Source organism: Megalopta genalis, chromosome 4 (assembly GCF_051020955.1).
Source record: "Megalopta genalis isolate 19385.01 chromosome 4, iyMegGena1_principal, whole genome shotgun sequence".
In the NCBI taxonomy this organism is placed as follows: Eukaryota; Metazoa; Arthropoda; class Insecta; order Hymenoptera; family Halictidae; genus Megalopta; species Megalopta genalis.
This window is the reverse complement of record NC_135016.1, coordinates 23,523,918-23,543,196: the sequence shown is the minus strand read 5'-3', so window position 1 is coordinate 23,543,196 and position 19,279 is coordinate 23,523,918. Positions and strand designations below refer to the sequence as shown.

The 19,279-nt window shown below is 37.9% G+C and overlaps 4 protein-coding genes across 5 annotated transcripts in view; 2 read left to right on the top strand and 2 right to left on the bottom strand.

Moving 5' to 3' along the window:
• Nucleotides 1-9,862, top strand: part of ltl (leucine-rich repeat-containing larval translucida) — a 33,016-nt gene extending 23,154 nt beyond the window's left edge. The window contains exons 5-8 of the mRNA XM_033475203.2: nucleotides 255-533; nucleotides 1,092-1,337; nucleotides 2,305-2,506; nucleotides 6,274-9,862. Of these exons, the coding sequence (XP_033331094.1) occupies nucleotides 255-533; nucleotides 1,092-1,337; nucleotides 2,305-2,506; nucleotides 6,274-6,494 (948 nt within the window). The 3' untranslated portion in view covers nucleotides 6,495-9,862. The remainder of the gene's footprint in view (nucleotides 1-254; nucleotides 534-1,091; nucleotides 1,338-2,304; nucleotides 2,507-6,273) is intronic.
• Nucleotides 9,728-11,375, bottom strand: LOC117223075 (uncharacterized). The gene is made up of 4 exons (XM_033475202.2): nucleotides 11,050-11,375; nucleotides 10,483-10,704; nucleotides 10,099-10,305; nucleotides 9,728-10,011 (listed from the first exon to the last, which is right to left on the bottom strand). Exons 1-4 carry the CDS (start codon nucleotides 11,192-11,194, stop codon nucleotides 9,860-9,862), a joined length of 726 nt encoding a protein of 241 aa, XP_033331093.2. The 5' UTR covers nucleotides 11,195-11,375; the 3' UTR covers nucleotides 9,728-9,859.
• A 966-nt stretch (nucleotides 11,376-12,341) lies between these two features.
• LOC117223073 (uncharacterized) lies at nucleotides 12,342-17,833 on the top strand. 2 transcript variants are annotated; one of them, XR_013033105.1, is made up of 5 exons: nucleotides 12,342-12,451; nucleotides 12,839-12,880; nucleotides 13,025-13,066; nucleotides 13,226-15,495; nucleotides 15,652-17,833. XR_013033105.1 is itself a non-coding variant. In XM_033475200.2 (4 exons), the coding sequence occupies exons 1-4, from the start codon at nucleotides 12,404-12,406 to the stop codon at nucleotides 15,278-15,280; spliced, it is 2,187 nt and encodes a 728-aa protein (XP_033331091.2). In that variant the 5' UTR covers nucleotides 12,342-12,403; the 3' UTR covers nucleotides 15,281-15,546. The 2 variants fall into 2 exon arrangements, 1 of the variants encoding a protein (XP_033331091.2); XM_033475200.2 differs by lacking the exon at nucleotides 15,652-17,833 and having other exon boundaries at nucleotides 13,226-15,546.
• LOC117223074 (uncharacterized) lies at nucleotides 15,357-17,312 on the bottom strand. Its single transcript, XM_076520796.1, has 6 exons — nucleotides 17,168-17,312; nucleotides 16,880-17,101; nucleotides 16,499-16,705; nucleotides 16,052-16,414; nucleotides 15,780-15,971; nucleotides 15,357-15,712 (listed from the first exon to the last, which is right to left on the bottom strand). Exons 1-4 carry the CDS (start codon nucleotides 17,310-17,312, stop codon nucleotides 16,263-16,265), a joined length of 726 nt encoding a protein of 241 aa, XP_076376911.1. The 3' UTR covers nucleotides 15,357-15,712; nucleotides 15,780-15,971; nucleotides 16,052-16,262.
• Nucleotides 17,834-19,279: the final 1,446 nt, after the last annotated feature.

Here is a 19,279-nt window from a genome sequence, read left to right as displayed (position 1 = left end):
CAAAAGTAGTCGCGCAAAAAACTGTCCCACGATTTTCTCGCGTTTTCGTTACGCGCTTCGAAACGTGAAATTTCGAACGAGACGCGACCGGCGCGGTTTTAAACGAGCGCGTCGAGAGTTTCTGCCTGATCGCGGAGAAATCGCGACGATCTCGTAAAGAAGATAACGCGAGTCCGCGACAGGCCGAGAAAGTTTTCGTTTATCGACGAGAACCGTTTCGCAATCCCTTCGTCAAAACAGATGTTTTCCGCCAGTTGACAGAGGAGGATTTCATAGAAGCGGAGATGCTGGAAGACCTCGAGCTCGGCCACAACTCTTTGAAATCGTTGGGCGGCACGGTCGGCGGCAACGCCGATGGAAACGGGGGCAACAGTGTTCTTTACCCTCTCAGGTCTTTGAGGAGCTTAAACTTGACGCACAACGAGCTCCGCGAGTTCTCGTTCGCGTCGCTTCGCGGTCTGCGCGAGCTGCGAATGCTCGATCTCTCGAACAACAGAATCGCGCGGCTTCACAGAGGACGGACACCTTCCGAGGTACACACTTACACCTATCTACCGTAATCCTGTAAAGTCAAAATGGATTATCGTCGACAAACTCCCCGTTTTTCTACCCCGCTGAGATCGCTCGACAATTTCTACCGAAACGATTTCTCCGAGAGAGCCTGCGAAAGAGTATGAGTCAGATTTATTAGCAGACTGTGAACGTCGTTGAAACGATTAAAAGAAGAAATACGGTTTCATTTAACTTCCACTTAAACAATTTTTATGTAAAATCGGGCGATTTTTTCATACGATTCCTATTAAGCTTGAAAAATATGCATCGTACTCGATTTAGAAACGCTCCTCCCTTTTTGAAAATGGTCATTTGTATTATTTCAGTCAATATTCGACTCTTTCGCCTAATCGTCGGGCGCATTTCGCGACGTATAAGTCGTGTACGATTCAACCGCTTTCTGAAAAAGAAAGATAATTCACGAACGAGAAGCTTCGGCTTGTTTTATGAAATTAACGACCTGTCGATCGATGATCTTTCGCGGCATTTCGATTACACCTAGGTAACACGCTTTGCGTCCATTTCGGTGATATTCGCAGAACCTGGTGGAGGAAGAAGGGGAGGAAACGGCGGGAGGCAACATACAGGACATGCGTCTCCAGCACAACGAATTACGGAGCTTGGACGGCTCGTTGTTTTTGGGGATGAAGGAGCTGCAGAGGCTGAACCTCAGCCACAATTTACTGGGACCAACGATCGGACCACGCGATCTACGCGGTCTCGACGGGCTCAAAGTCCTCGATCTCTCTCACAATGAGCTCACCACCCTCGAGGATACGTCGGAGGTACGCGCCCGAAGCGATTATCGACCGGCGAATCAACCCCGGTTCCGGTTAAACAAAGAATTTCGACTTGGCTTCGGTTTCTTGCAACCGACGCGGACAATTTTTATTTAGCAGAAGGATCCGAAATCTAACTGTGTATAATATACAGTATATTTTTTCTATTTTCGATTTATATATTACGAATATATTTTCAATTTTCTAACCAACGTACAGTAAATTCTCTCCAATTGTTTCTGAGTTCGTAGACATAAATGGACAATTTGGGGAAAAAGTTGACAATTTCCCCTAATAGAACGTGACAATTTTTGTTTCTTCTATATTTTCGTCTAGTTTCATTCCTAGACTTTGGTGACGAAGGATCGAAGGGCCTAGTCGATTGAAATGGTCAAAATTGCCCTTAGAGATTTTTTTAACGGCTATAAATGACAATGACTTATGACTAATTCATCTATGTAAAATTTTAACCCTGTTATTGTAATCCTTTCTTTCTCTTAAATCGCAATATTTTTTGTCTTTGAGATATCTTCGATATTCCGATGTTTTTCTTGCTTTTCCATTTTTAATAACCACAGCTCGCAACCGAAAATTCTGAAAAAATTCTACAACATGCGTCTTGATGTCCAAAGTAAACCGCATTTTTTTCAAAATTTTAAAAAACCACCGAAGAGGGGAAATAGGCGCGCGCGATCCAGTTTACCCTGTAACTACCCTCACGGACAAATTACAGGATTGCAATTTTACACTTGGATGAGTTTTTCTTGGTCAGCTATCGAACGGTATAATAGTCGTTAAAAAAACTACCAACGACAATTTCGACCATCTTAATCGGCTAAGCCCTTTTGTTTCGATTTTGAAAAAAATCCTATTCGACCGATTTTTTTAATGAAATCTTTATCGCGAGTCCGAATATTTACGAGTTTTAGACTGCAGGGGATTAATCAGTGATACGAGTACCGTTCGATTGCAGACATGGCTACCGTCCCTGGAGGAGCTAAACGCATCGCACAATCGGTTGGTGACGCTGTCCGAGAGGGACTTCCGCGGTTTTCCAGCTCTCTGTTGGGCGGATGTCAGCACGAATCGGATACGCAGCCTGACTCCCGAGCTGGTAATGAACACACGTTGCACCGTTCACGGAGTTCAGGACGTACTGCGCATATATCTTCAAGGTAAGTGCGATCCGACGTGAATGACGAAACTTCGGACGACCTTCTTCCAATTACCGTAATGTTTACCGCCGATAAGAGTTCGGGAGCAGATTCGAGGGGCCCCCGATTGCTTGTCTTGTATGACGCACGTCAGACAACGGTTGTTAACGATTCAATATAGATACATCTTCGGCATTGTACCGATGTAAAATTAACACCGGCGCAAACACAGGTGTATTCGGTCGTCCAATGATGGAGAGAGTCGGCAAATATAGATTACGAAATTTCGTTAAATCGTTTTATCGTTCAAATGTTTTATTCTATTCTTTGTTTTTAGTGGATCATAAAACGATTCCAAAAATACTCCAAATATTCGCTTCCTTCTCGCGAGATACGCGCGATGGGGGTAGTTTTCCAAGCTGACGCACGGCGTTAAGTAAATGAAAGCTTAGGAGATAATCGAACGCCAACAAAATGACACATGACCGTGCCGTAACTGTATGCTCATCTTCCCCAAGAATTTTGTTTCGTTTCGAAGAACATTTCACTTTGCGGTTTATGACTTTGCGCTGCTAAATTCGACGATAGTTAAGCCGTTTGACTAGAACAAAGTAATCGCGGCTTATTCGCGATGAAAATGTTTGCCGGTAATTTGAAATATTACGATTCACGGCTCGTTGTAAACCGACTAATTTTTACTAGAATCTTGTTTTTCTCGCTTAGAGGTGAAAATCGTGGTCGCGCAAATTTTTCAACCGCTCGGAGCTTTTATACGAAGATATACAGTAATGTCTCCCTTACTGACGCTCAGATTGTGCAGAAAAATGGACAATTTGGGAAGACGAGATATGATTATTCGAGCCTTGCAACTCGTTCTTATAATTTTTGACAATCGATAACCATTAAAAGGCGAGCCACAAGGCTCGAACAATCGTATCTCCTTTTCCAAAATTATCCATTTTCGTGAACAATCTGAGCGTCAATTAGAGCGACATTACTGTACTTTCCTGCGATCTCGCAGCATTCGCTTTTAACTTATTTTGTTCTTATCGTTTAACCGCCAGCTACGAATTTAACGTATTGCCAATTAAACGATAACACATAAGAACGAAATGTAAGGTAAAAGCGGATGCTGCGAGATCATAGAAAAGTACAGTAATGTCTCCCTTACTGACGCTCAGACTGTGCAGAAAAATGGACAATTCGGGAAGAGGAGATACGATTATTCGAGCCTTGCAGCTCGTTTTTATAGTTGTTGACAATCGATAACCATAAAAAACGAGCCGCAAGGCTCGAAAAATCGTATCTCCTTCTCCAACATTGTCCATTTTTATGGACAATCTGAGCGTCAATTAGAGAGACACTGCTGTATGTAGTTGCAACGGCGAACGTTCGATTTTCCCGATCGAGCATTTCGCGGCAAGACCGTGATACGAGGAAAGAAGCGCGTAACGCGTTTCGATTCAGAATTTGATTTATCGCCTGGAAACCTCATTCGCCGCACAGTGCGTCGCGTCGTGTCGCGTCGCGTCGCGGCGTGTCAACACGCGTGGTCGCTCTTCGCAAGATCGAAGAGCAGCGAAAAACAGATCGTACCGGGAGCGTGATGCGCAAATGCTCGCAATCGTGGCCGGCCGTTGTAAACGAGCAAATCGATGGAGCGATATGTGCACGTGGGCCGTGATTTCGCCCTCCACCCTCGCAAGAATAACGAGACCGTCGCCCGACGTAGACGCGCTGAATGGGCGCCAACTTGTAATTAATAAACGCGTCGTTAAGTGTCGCGAGGACGGTCTCCGTGCGTAAGATGGACTGGGACGGCGAATAAACGGGTCATGAGAGTGGCCGGTGCCGGCGGACAATAAATTACTGGCTGATAATCACTGTGGCTCCGTTCAGCTCCAGAGCCGCATTTTATTTTGTTACAAGAGTTACATTTCTCGCGATAACCCCCGTACTGGCGCCATCTCGTATTATTTATTGTATATACCGGCGACGGCCAATCGGTTCGCGGCTCGCTGTTGTTATTGTTAATGCACTAGTTTTTCGTGGCGGCGGCCACTCTCGTTATCGCGACGGATCCCCCGTTATCGTCGCGGCTCCGATATTCCGCTGGCTAACGCTTGTTCCTCGTTCGCGAGGCAGCCCTATCCCGAACCTCGCGATTCGCGATCGTCGTCCCTGGTCGCCGGCGTTGTTGTTGCATCTGCGATCTTAACCGAACCCAACGATTTCGTCGAGATCGGCACAAGATTCGGTGGTGCTTTTATATGTAGGTAAAAGAAGACTCGCAGAAACGAACGGCGAAAACTACTGAAGAACGCGCCGAAAAAACATGCGCGCAACAAGGGTGGTCCGTGCGAATCGTTTAAATATTTCCGTCGTTTTAATAGCTTCTACCTACTTGAACCGAAAAGAGAGAGACTAAATTGTGCTCTATGTTTTTCATTTCTACGACGAATAATATTTCAGTGGAATACGATTAATGGAAATTTGCTCTGAAATCCGAACACATTTCCTACGCAGGATTCGAAATTGACCAGCTCCGAGAAGCTGCTCTATTGGTTCAATCTGCATCGTGTTCCATATAGAGATATTTCTTATTTCTAACTTTATCTACCGGAAACCTATTAATCGATTTTTTTAATTACCGTGCTCTACTAAGAGAAATATGAACAATCTTTTTCTAGAGAAAGATATCATTAGACGATATCACGTGGGGTGGACTTGTTGGCACACGATCGAACCAGACAGTGTCGTTGAACGTTAGATTATAGATTTTTATAAATTATAAAATGATCGCCGGTAAATAATATTCTTAACACTTGACAGACGGTCTGATTTTTTAAGAGAATCAAATAAACGTGTACGTATGATTTTAAAGCGTTGCAGTTTTATTAAATCAACGCTACTTTTGATGAAATTTTACAAAGTTATTTATTTACACGTCTAGTATTACTAAAATATTAATAAAGTATCGATAAAGTATTGATAAAAATTCAAGCGAAAACGTAAATCTACGTGGAAGCCAGAATGAGAAAACGTGAATTTAGGTGACCCGTTCGTTAAGTGTTAAAAATTATAGATTATATTGCCAAAGCCTTCTGGTACGTTACCTGAAGCTACCCCTTTAACGCCTTAACGCTCAGATGACGGATCTTTCTGACTACAACTATAATCGAGTACGCTTAGGGCCATTTATATCATTATTTCTTAATTTCTTCTAACATACAGGTTGTTCCGAAAATGTCTCGCAATTTGGAAATGTGGTGTTCCTGAGACCATTCGAAGTAACTTTTTCCTCAGCGAAAATGCAATCCGAGGCTTTGTTTACGAGTTATTAACGAAAAACAGTGACCAATAAGAGGCGAGCAGGGCTGACGCGAGGCGTCCCAGCCAACGAGCGCGCGAAGCCCAGTTGCGCTCATTGGCTCGGCCGTCTCGCGCCTCTCATTGGTCAGCGTTTTTCTTCGATAACTCGCAAACGAAGTCGCGGATCGCATTTTCGCAAAGGCAAAAGTTACTTCGAATGACCTCGGGAACCCCCATTTCGGGATTGCGAGACATTTTTCGGACACCTTGTACTTTTGAAAGTACTCTTTCCAGACACGCCGGGTTATCGAAACACAAGAAAATTTCAATCGAAAATTCCGAAAGCTAGATAGTCAGATGTTTATACTCGAGGTCAAAACGTACCCGAGCCCCGTCGTCCGTGCGTTAACGTAGGAACGAAGCAAGAGAGGCCTTTCTCTTCCCGTTTACAAAGATCCGATGTTTTGACTTTGCAGACAATCCGGTGCTATGCGATCCAGGACTGGCCGACTTGACCGTGGCTTTGGAGGTGAATCACGCGAAGGTCTACGGAGTTGCAAACGATTGCCCGACGACCGCCTCGACGCCGAGCGAGCAGACATCGTCTCTTCCGCCATTGCCGGCGACGTTGCTGTTGGCTGCGGCGGCGGCGGCCGCTTCCGGCGGCAACGTTTCCTTCGCCGCAACCCTCGAGTAGGCGTCCCGTGATCACGAAGGATCGTGATCGATCAACCGGCAACGATGTTGGAAGAGACGGAAGCGAGCGTGCAAGAAGAACCGCGTGGGAGTTCGCTCGGCCGTGCAACGAAGAAAATGCCGCGAACTCGAGGCGTAAACGAGAGCGTGGACCGGAAGTGCGCGCGACTCGGATGGCCGTGGTACCATGGCGCGACCTCGCTCCGAGCTCTAACACGGACGTTTTAGTTCGTTCATTGCGAATTCCCTGCGGAGTATCCCGGAAACGTTGCATAAAACGGAACGCGATGAAACGTGGAAGAAGAAAAATAAGGAAAGAGAAACACACAGGAACGCTGGTTGGTCATGATCGAACACTGACGAGACTTGTTCACGCGTGATTAACAGCGCTGACTACCGTTCGCAACTTATAAAAAAAGTCAGCCTCCCCGATCCCCTAGTAGTTATTAAGCGACGAGAGATATATATTTATTTTAACGAGCTTCGATCACACACTACTGTGAGAGTGCGGTTCCTTATGTCACCGGGAGGACAATTTCCGGCCTGAGCGGCAATCGAGTCTCGGGGTGGATCTGTGCGAGACGATGTTAACGGTGATCGAATCGATGCAGGTCCGAAGGAGAGTGGACAAGTCCGTGAAGCGGACACTTGACGACAATGAACCGTTGACATGCGGGAATCGTGATCCCGTTTTATAAGTCTAGGAACAATCTGCGAGCGTTAGAATTTTGTAATAGGCGACGTTACGACGCTGTAAATAATTATTAATCCCGATGCAGTCCGACAAGTTCGAGGGGATCTTCAGCGCTCCGGCTTTTAGACACTTTTCGCCGTGTTCTGATATTTCAGCGGGGTGACAGGGGATGCGACCTTTCGGGGGAGAAGGCGATATTAGAATCACGAAATTAGGTAATACAGTAATGTCTCCCTAACTGACGCGCTCAGATTGTGCAGAAAAATGGACAATTTGGGAAAAGGAGATACGATTATTCGAGCCTTGCGGCTCGTTTTTATACTTGTTAACAATTCGTAACTATAAAAATGAACCGCAAGGATCGAACAATCGTATCTTCTCTTCCCAAATTGTCCATTTTTTTGTGGACAGTCCGAGCGTCAATTAGAGAGACATTACTGTAATTCGAACGTCGCGTCGAACCAACTCGAATCCTGCGAAGAAGCTTAATCGTGGGAACACGTCGGGCCGCGGGGTCTTCTCGAACATGTCGGACCACGCGTCCCAAACGTCACACGCCTCTTTTTCTTCCGGTAGACGTGCGTTCTCTCTGAATTCGAACTCGCGTGCACCACTCACTTCCGCCTAGTTTTTTTCTTTTTTATTCTTAACAAGGTCATTGCATTAAAGAACGGTAAACGATTTGGTGGAGATCGTCATTAATCAATCATCATAGATCATCGTTAATCATGCTTCGAAGTATTATCCATAACGCTTGCGCGATCTATCGCGTCACCGTAATCTTCATGCACCGATCGCATTTAGATTATTCGTCGGAATATTATCGGATGATACGACTGAGATCTAGCGCGCGATTAGAATAAATAAGACACTGTATACAGGTGAAAAACTTCTTCGTCGAGATGAACGCGCGACATCGTCTCGATCCGTTCGTTTGATCGAATTTACTAATTGGAATTGCACGATACGACACACCAGGGTCGACTTTTCGAAAGCGCTATTTGCCAGGTTTCTCAAAGTTCTCTGTGCATAACGTCAGTATTTGACACGCGCGTACACTTTCCTAAGGAATGACAAAACTACTTAAAGGATGAAAACGAGCATGGGGAAATGTTGTGCCGTTGTGAAAATGAAGTTGGGCCCGAAGAATCATCCGGCTGTTACTAAAATCCGTGATCAAAATGGAAGAGGGTCGAATGGAAAATTATTTCGCTAGATTAACAATCGTATCAAGGCCGACCGTTACCAATAACGTGAGCACGGCTAACGCGTTCTTTACATCATAGTAATCTATCGATTCCCATCGGCGCTTCGATCATTAATTAAATTCCTGAGCGACCGAGTAAATGAATGATCGGTCAGGTCAATAGTGTAAGTGAAATCTGTTAACTTATGGTGTGTACGCGATATAGGCTGATTGGCAGTGGGCGATCAATTGACCCTCTCGTTAACTCGTACCAATAGGGATGAATTATTATCAACGTGCTTCTATGCATACATAATCAATTGGCCCTTTCCATGTATCAGTAAGGCGCGCCAATGTTTCATGCGTAAATTGTATTAACGGTTAAATTAACGCGGTACGAGTAACGAAGAAAGAGAATTTGATTTCCGATCGATGGTAAATTGTTAACAGACTGCGAATAATATAGTACCTCATTGACATCTCGGTAAATTAGAGGTGTCTATTAACGTTTCACGAATTTCCTTCTTTCATATTTGATACATTGATCTATTGTTATGTTTCTCGAATTTTCTTCTTCAATATTTGATACATTGAAGATAACTGATCAAGAGAAAAGATAAATTTTTGCATAATCCATGCGTTTGAATATAAATCGACGAAACTATAAATTTCCGTTAGCATTCGCAATCTGGTAACGATGTTACTGATATTAACGTATATAACGAAACACTGAAATCTTAAACTTTCCAAATTTCACTGAACAAAGTACAATAGGGAACATGATCGATGAAATTGTAATCAAAACTTTGTTGGTAGCATTACACTTTTTCATACATCTTTTTTTTTGTAAGTCATTTGTCAATTATTTATAATTCTTTTTTTTTTATACAAATGTGAGGAAACAATCGTTGACGCCGACTGCTGGCTTCATATTAGCTAGGACTCGAATCAAAATAATTGATCAGCTAAGTATTTTAATTAAGCGCATTCTGAGCATTGCGAGAAGTAAGAAACAAAATGTTGAGTATTAAACGATATTTGTAACATTTGTTTGGCGAAAAGCAAACGCGTATTTAAAATTTAGTAAAATATTTCAGTTCCAAGCAAACTTGAAGATTTCTCTACTCTGAGCAACGTTTCATTCTCGCATGTCTGTGGAACAAGTGTAATTACAAATATATCTCTATAGGTGCCATATATAAATAGAAATCGAATGGAGACCTGTTTGTAATTCTAGTACCTAAGTAATTTATCCACACTGTGATTAGCAGTTTACTGTTTCTGACATGAACTGTAGGCAGGTAGTATGTCAAAACGAGCGACACAATTAATTATATGTAATAATACCAGAAAATTATCGTACTAATGATAAATATTATATTTTATTAAGATACTAATGTTAAGTCTGCGATGTCTAGCACCACGAATTCTATACATGTAATAGACATTTTAGATATCTTAGTTTTTATTAATAAAGGCTTTAATCTTATTTTGAATTTAAATAATGCATAACAAAAACGTCTCTTAATCTACAAAGGAACAGTGTAATATCTACAATTTCTGATTCTGTAGAGAAGTCAACAATCCCTTTAAAATCATTGTAATATTCCTTTTCTAGCACCGGTTGAATTTTTTCCACTGAAAAAGTGCAGAATTATTTTTTATATTACTTTTTCTCACGTAACTAGAAAATATTTACTAGCTTCGACAATGAAATATAAATACCATTCCATCGATTGTTAGAATTGGTTAAGAGCACAAAATACTCGTTAGTCAAATTTGTATTATTTGTAAAAAATGAAATTTGCACATGCTCGTAATCTTTGCCATCGGGGAAGTAAATACAGAAATCTAGATAATTCTTATAAGCATGACAAGCCCGTTTAATAGCATTCCATAATAGAACTTTTTGTTCATTCCTCTGTTCGTGATCTGAAAAACGTTTAAAGCTAGATTCAATTTTATCACAGCCTATGTCAAATAGAGTATTGTCCCATGAAATTCTGATAATACGAGAGATCTATTTCTTTTTCAAACATAAATCAAACACTTATATCGATCGAATGAAATAAAATTTTATCATAAGTAGAAAAAAAATAATTAAAATACCTTGTTGTAAATCAACAATTTCAAGAGACAAGCCATCCCTTTGCAATTTTGCATTATCCACTTTTTCTGTTAATATTGCCAGCTGTTTAGTCGCGTTTGAAATTTTCTTTTCAACTATTTTTTGTTGCAACTTCGTTGCATCTATTTCAGATTTTAATATTTCACTTTGTTGTTGTAGTTCTGTTATTTTATTTATCCTCAATGCCCTTTTCTCTTTACACTCTAAATAGAAAGCAAAAGTGTTAGGAACAAAATAAATTTATGAGCAAAGAAGTATATTATGATTTGTACATAATATAATATATCAATATTATGCACGTTTACACGAAAATTGTTTGCGAGATTTAAATTAAATTATTGCATAATCTTTTTCAATTGGAAGGCGTTTTAATGAGATATACACTCATATACGGTTTGATGTTTACTCTTTGATAACCTCAAATAGGTTCATTATAGGGTGAGAAACTCCCATGAATTAATTATCAGTTATTGTGTAATGTGAACACATGTTTCACGAATCTAATACACCATACAATTTTCCAATTATTGGAAGCTTTATGAACGTACCAGTTTCATAAGCAATTCCATCTTCTTCTTTGGCGGCAATTTTTGCATAAAAACTTTTGCAACCCGACACCAAGCTTTCTAACACAGTGAAGTCCCTGTTCTGAAGAATAAGCGAAATGTCACAATTAAAACCTTCTATCGCCATTTTGCCATTTATTCAAGGAGATTCAAGAATGCTTACTACAGAAGATCATAACGGATTTAGCAAAAAATGTTTCTTCTAGTTCTGCAGTCTCCATTCAATTTTGAATAGCCTGGATCAGTGTTGCCAATACAGTAAATATACATATGTACGTATGTTCTATTAAACCTATCTGAACTTACGTATGTGTGTACATATTTAAAAAATTAAAAGACGACATACGTCATTAATGTGTTATTGTCGATAATTATTTTTCATATGTCTAGAGCTGTTAATAATATCATCTCTTAATCTCGAAATTCAATTTCGTTTAAAGGAAATTCGTATGAACTGCCCCGAAGTTTGCTACATGTACCATTGGCATTTTTATTTCGAACAATAAAGAAAATTTAACATCTAATAGAATATTTGCTTTTCTTGGAAACAAAAAATTAAGTTTTTTTTCAAATATTAACTTTCTACGATTATATTTATCGAATAAGACATACCAATTGCTATTATTAAAAAATTAAGTAAGATAAAAGAATAAAAATATTTAGTACGTCTTATTCGAAAAATATAAAGTTAATTATGCATGAAAACAAACCAAAGACACAACAATTGGTTACCCTACAGTAACCTGCTTCACTACCCTATATAAAAAAATTAATTATACAAGTCGAAACTCCTTTTTCAAAAAGTACCACATGTAATAAATTCCAATGTTGTTTATGAAAAAGTTCCGAACCTCTCTCTCTCTCTCTCTCTTCCTAAAGTAAAAACTATTCAATATAATAATCTGTAGAAAATATAAATTGCTTCCAGATTGAATGGAAAGTAGAACTCTTAATTAACATTCTATTATTGAATTTGTAATATTAAAGATAAGTCAGCTGACAATCTTTTATAGATATTAGATTTACATATGCATTTGTAGAGGTCGTTTACTTTTCCTTAATTATTTCCCAAATTAGAGAAATTTAATGCGCTATTTGCATTAGATAGCGTGTCATGTAATTTATAATTTGTAGTGACGCACATATATTGTGACGTACCACCTATACATTATTCAAAATTCTCCGATTTTGTATAGTAAAGTAAGTTCGTTTTTTTTATTGACACAGTTGTTATCGGTAATGACTCTGGTTGGTATAAAAGACCTCATAAATCCGAATTACGCCACACGATCTCCAAGATTCATAAAGAGCCTTTCATAGCTAGCATCAGTCAAAAATGATGTTTCGAATCTTGCCAATCTTCGCCATCTTGGCTGTTGCTCTGGTACGTTGTACATTGTATATTACAGAACATTTAAAATAATATAACTTTTAAATTCTCTCCCTCACATATAAATGTCACCTGTTTTATTCCCTCAATTATCATATTACTTGTTCTCATCAAAAACATATGCAAACTTATAAGCAATACGACTGTTTACTTTGAATAAATATTATGGCGGCATGTTCTCTATTTATTTAAATTCGGAATTATCTGTTTGATTCGTTTTAATGCGTTATTGTAATATTTTATAATATTTTATAATGCAGTATTTTTATAAACAATTACATTCTGTGGATATCAAGTAATACTTTCTTCGCCGAATTTTTTTTATGTATAGAATTATACGTAATAACGAAGTCCTAATTTTAATTAATTTATTGTGTGCAGGCTGTACCAGTTGCTAAAACCGGAACTAACTCCCCTGCGACCGTATGTATTATCTAATCTAATTTATGAATATATATAATCATAATTTATGAATATTAAGTAATACTTTTTTCGCCGAATATACATATATTACTATAATATAGAATAATAACGAAGCACTAATCTTAATTCATTTATTGTTTACAGGCTGGATCAGTTGCTAAAGTCGGAACTAGCTCCCCTGTCTCTGTAAGTATTATCTAATCATTCTTATACACGCGTATATAATAAATTCTGTAAATTCTGTAATCTAACATTATTAATACGTAGAACGTTTACGACTAACAAAGGTTTTCATTTAAATGCAAACGTGGTTAAAGAATCGCTTACACCATATTATTCACACAGAATGCACACAACTCCGCCAAGAACAGCAGCTCCGGCCAAGATATCGTTGGAGACCTGGAGAAAATCATCGAATCCGCCGAGCATGCTATCGAACAGCAAATGAAGGAACTCGCTGACGAGTCTGCGAAGATTGTGCACAATGTGACCCACAATGGCTTCGAAATTCAAAATGCTACCCAGAGACTCATGGGCAATGCCACACGTTTGCTCGAGAAAATTCTGTTGGAAATCCGGGATGAAACTGCTAAAATCGTGGACGAAGCAAAGAATATGGTCGAGATCCAAATTAATCAAGCCGAGGCTGATTTGAGCAACTTGGCAGAAAAGATCGAAGGAGAGAATGCTACTGCCACGAATCAAACATCAGGCGTTGTCACGGATGCCATTGAAAAGTTAGTAAATCTCATCAAAAACGGCGAACAAGCTCTGGAAGAAGCTGAAGCTGATTTGGCGAAATCCATAGCTCAGGTGCAGAATGATACCGTTAAGATCTTCAACGATGTTTTGGAAGGTGCGCACACAGCCTTACAGAATGCTCTGAAGAATGCTTCAGACTTGGCACAAGAGGCGAATAAGGACGTTGCTGGTGTCCTGGAACATGTGAAGAACAACGTGGACCAAGTCGGGAATGAAACGAGAGCGCTCATGGGCGCAGTTGCTGACGACATCGAGAAAGTAATCAGTGAAATCAAACAGAACGTTACTAGCATTGTCGACAAAGTGAAAGACCTTGTAAATCAAACGATAAGTAACATTGAACAAGGAGCCGACAAGATCGCCAACGATGTCAAAAACAGCACTCAGGGTGTTGAGGATGAAATTGACAAAATTGTTGCCGATGTTCAGAATGAGCTTTCAACGATCGTAAACCAGACCACGGAAGGTATTAAGAATGTTACAGAGGATATTACAAACGAAATCGGTACAGTTGTTAATAGAGTTTCCGGTCTTATCGATAAAATTCTGGTATGCATTTTAAAGAACATAGACAACATCCTTAAAAATGCACAGGAAATCATTGACTCTATCCTGCATAACATCCAAGACATGACTAAGAAGGGCGGCGAGATTCTTCAGAATATAACACAGACGGTCGAAAATGAAATAAAGAACGTTGAGGGCAATGCTACCAAATTAGTGAACGACATAAAGGACAACGTTAACCAACAACTGCAAAACATCAAACACATTGTTGGCAATATCACGATCGGTTCCGGTAAGGTCAAGGAAGCCATAGAAAACAGAATTGACGAAATTGCCAAGAACGCTAACAAAACTTTGGGTGATATGGAAAACGGCATAAAGAACGTATTAGACAATCTAAGGAACGATACTGAGAACATCATTAACAACTTGAAGAACATCACAGAGTCTGGGGTTGGCAATATTTCGCAAAGTATCCCGAAAATTATGGAAGATCTTAAAAATGTCAGTCGTAACACTTGTAACGACATACGCTCCGTCACGGAAATCGCTTTGCACGACGTTTCGGTGATTGTTTCTAATTTATCCCGCGTTGCCTCAGACTTTGCTGGTCATCTTGGAGAAGATGCTAACGATTTCCTAAAGGATGTTGCGTCTACCGTCCACAACATCACCGCCGGTATTTCAAATGGTATTCATAATATCTTGCACGACGCGGTAGGGCAAGCCGAAAATGTCGCAGACCATGTTGTCAAGGGATTAGGGGACGCGGCTCAAACCGTTGGAAACGATGTTAAGAACATGGTGAATGGAACTGCTCATCTTGCTGGCAACTTGGTTCACAATATCGCAGACGGTGTAAAAAATTTGGTGAACGTTACCGGACACCTTATCGGTAATTTAGCCCATGGTGTCAATAACGGTTCAAAGGATAATGTAAATGCTGATAGCCACAAAGTTGGTACCTCAGCCAATACTACTGGAGACCGTGTAAGCAATGCTGTAAACGTTGGTAGCCATGTTGCCGACGATGTGGTCAAGACTGTTGAAGATGGTGTAGGGGGTGCATTAAAAACAGGTGCTAACATCATTGGAGACATAGGTAATGGGATTGCTGACCTGTTTGGTTAAATATTGAATGGGAATCATGCATCCAAGATTATCTGCGATGAAACAGCGACGTGAAGAACGGAAAACCATAGAACAATTAAATAAAATAGTTTTTAATCGTGGAAAATCAGCACCACGCTTCAGCATTAAATTTTTAATGAAACAAATAAACAACTGACCTGCCGAAGACTGATATAAGTTTGATTTAAATAAAAATTTATATATTATTCTATGTTGTAAGTAATGGTTATTTGTTGCATTAATAAAAAAAATAGAGTAAATAAAAAGTGTGTTCAAATTGGTCCTACAAATTTATATCACTGAAACGTTATATTAAATTGTAGCTCTGATGGGTGTTTATCATTCCAGCATGATTATTCTGTCATTTCTAGACTTCCATCTTCTGTCAATGTCAAACATGTACATATATTGGCTGGCCAGATGAAGCATTATCTATAATCAATGTTTATAATAAAATTTAGATTTTATTCAAATATTGTTCTATAAAAAAAATCCTTACCAGAAGATAAAATGTTTTGTATGGGTAAATATTCTGAATTCGATAATCTTATAACAGGTATGTTTTCATTATGATTTGAGAGTTGTGGCTGTGAATATGCATCAATTGTCATCAGTGATAAGTTGGATTGCATAGATTATTCTAAGATTGGAATATTTATTACCGTTTCGCTAATATCCTTTATAAATAGTTCTGTAATAATATTTATTATATTTTAATAAGTTATAAGGATCTGAATCTTTCTAATTATAAAAATTAATATTTAGGTAAACCTGAATGTTCATTTCCTGTTGGTGTACAAGGTAATACTTGTAAGTATGACAAGCCTATTTAATAGTATTCCATAGTAAGATTTTTTTGTTACGATGAATGTTATATTTTAAAAAGATACTAATGTTAAATCCGTAATGTCTTGTAGCATTAATTCTATACATGTAATAGACATTTTAGATATCTTAGCATTTAATAATAAAGGCTTTAATCTTATTTTGTATTTAAATAATGCATAACAAAAACGTCTCTTAATTTACAAAGGAACAGTGTAATATCTACAATTTCTGATTCTGTAGAAAAGTCAACAATTCCTTTGAAATTTTTGTAATGTTCCTTCTTTAGCGTTGGTTGAATTTCTTCCACTGAAAAAGTGCAGAATTATTTTTATGTTACGCCTTCTCATGTAAGTAGAATACTTACTAGCTTTGGTAATGAAATATAAATACCTTTCCACTGATTGTTAGAATTGGTTAGGCGCGCAAAATATTCATTAGTCAAATTTTTATTATTTGTAAAAAATGAAATTTGCACATGCTCGTAATCTTTGCCATCAGGGAAGTAAATACAGAAATCTAGATAATTCTTATAAGCATGACAAGCCCGTTTAATAGCATTCCATAATAGAACTTTTTGTTCATTCCTCTGTTCGTGTTCTGAAAAACGTTTAAAGCTAGATTCAATCTTATCACAGCCTATGTCAAATAGAGTATCGTCCCATGAAATTCTGATAATACGAGAGATTTATTTCTTTTTCAAACATAAATCAAACACATATCGATCGAATGAAATGAAATTTTATCATAAGTAGAAAAAAATAATTAAAATACCTTGTTGTAAATCAACAATTTCAAGAGACAAGCCATCTCTTCGTGATTTTGCATTATCCACTTTTTCTATTAATATCCCCAGCTGTTTAGTTGCGTTTGAAATTTTCTTGTCGACTATTTTTTGTTGCAACTTTGATGCATCTATCTCAGATTTTAATATTTCACTTTGTTGTTGTAACTCTGTAATTCTATTTATGCTCACTGCTCTTTTCTCTTTACACTCTAAACAAGAAACAAAAGTGTTAGGAACGAAATAAATTTATGAACAAGAAATATGTTACAGATTACCAATTTTGTAAGCAATTGCATCTTTTACTTTGGCGGCAATTTTCCCACGAATACTTTTGCTATACGACAGCAAGCTTTCTAACACAGTGAAATCCCTGTTCTGAAGAATAAGCGAAATGTCACAATTAAAATCTTCTATGGCCATTTTATCACTTATTCAAGAATGCTTACACCTGAAAACTATAACGGCTTTAACAAAAGATGCTTCTTCTAGTTGTAAAGTCTCCATTCAATTGATTCAAGTTTGAACGGTCGTGATCAATGTTGCCAACACAGTAAACACGTATGATTTGCGATGGCGCTACCGTATTATATTCTCCAATAGATGGCGATGAGTGGGAAATTCAAATGTAAAATGTAACGTTATAGTCGTAGTTCTATATTTCATAGGTTACGTATATTTTCATCAATTCTCACGCAGCCTCACCTTCGTGCACGGGTTATCAAGGCATAACCGTAACCAATCATCATCGAGCTGTAACCGGAAGGCGGGCCATACAACGAATCAGCGTCCAGCTGGGAGACAACAATTTTACTATTCGCCAAGAAGGAAGGTCGGGAATGGAAGCTGGAAGGAGATCAAACACTCTACGAAAAACGTTAGACTTTATTCAAAGATCACAGAATATACATCTTAAAGTTCAGAAAATAAAGTGCTTTCATTTTCTCACGTTTTCTCAATTTTGTCCTCAATTAATCCACAAATTTAATCGAACAATGCGCAACAATTTATAAAAAATTTATATAATAAAAATTTAAATAATATTTATTTTTATAATATAAATAATATTTAATAAAAAAATAAAAGACTACGTACTTCATAAATGTGTTATTGTCGATCTTTATTTTCCATATGTCTTAATCTCAAAATTCAATTCCGTTTAAAGGAAATTCGTATGAACTGTCTCGAAGTTTGCTACATGTACCTTTGGCATTTTTATTTCGAACAATAAAGAAAATTTAACATCTAATAGAGTAATTGCTTTTCTTGGAAACAAAAAATCGAGTTTTCTTTTAAATATTAACTTTCTACGATTATATTTATCGAATGAGACACATCAATTTCTATTATTAAAAAACTAAATAACATAAAGAATAACAAAATTTAGTGCGTCTTATTCGAAAAATATAAAGTTAATTATGCATGAAAACAAACCAAAGACATAGTAATTGGTCACCCTACAGTAACTGGCTCCACTATATCCCATATAAAAAAAAAAAAATTATACAAGTCATAACACGCAACACTGAAAAGAACAATGCAAATGCAAAGAACAATGCTTTGGGAAAAGTGTAGTTGAAGTTGCGACTCAGCTGACTATTTCGTATTCTTATTTTATTTGATCAAAATAAAATGTGACTTGTGAATACATTAGGGTTCGAAATAAATAGGTACTTTCCGTTGCGAAAAAATTATATTCAAGAAAATATATGTGTTCCCGTGGAACTTTTACGAAAGGAAATCTTACCTCTTGTAAACTTTTACAACGAATATCCTCGTGGTACAAATATTTTACGATCTGTGCATTAAAAGGATTAATAAAAAGGTCCCTATAAAGTAAATAAAATACCGAATTACTATATGTTAGATTTTTAAACTATATTACTCTTTTCTTTTACGACCAGAATAATTATTCAATATTGATATAATATTATTCATTAAATAATATTTGGCACTAGTTATGACGTTTAAAAACTTTATTTTATAGCAATTAACAAAATGTCTCTTCCTGTAATAAAGAAATGTTTACTTTAAATGTTATGGATTGTAGTCGAACCAAAATTTTTAGCCATAAGAATGCTTTTAATATGAGAACTTTTTTCAAAAAGTATAACATGTAATAAATTTCAATATTGTTTACGAAAAAGTTCCAGAACTTTCTAAACTAAAACTGGTCAATATAAAAATCTGTAGAAAATATAAATTGCTTCTGGATTGAATGAAAAGTAGAACTCTTAATTAACAATCAATTATTGAATTTGTAATATTAAAGATACGTCATCTGACAATCTTTGATCGATAGAGGTCGCTTGTTTTGCTTAATTATTTTCCAAATTAGAAAAATTTCATGCGTTATTTGCATTATATAACATGTCGTGTTATTCATAATT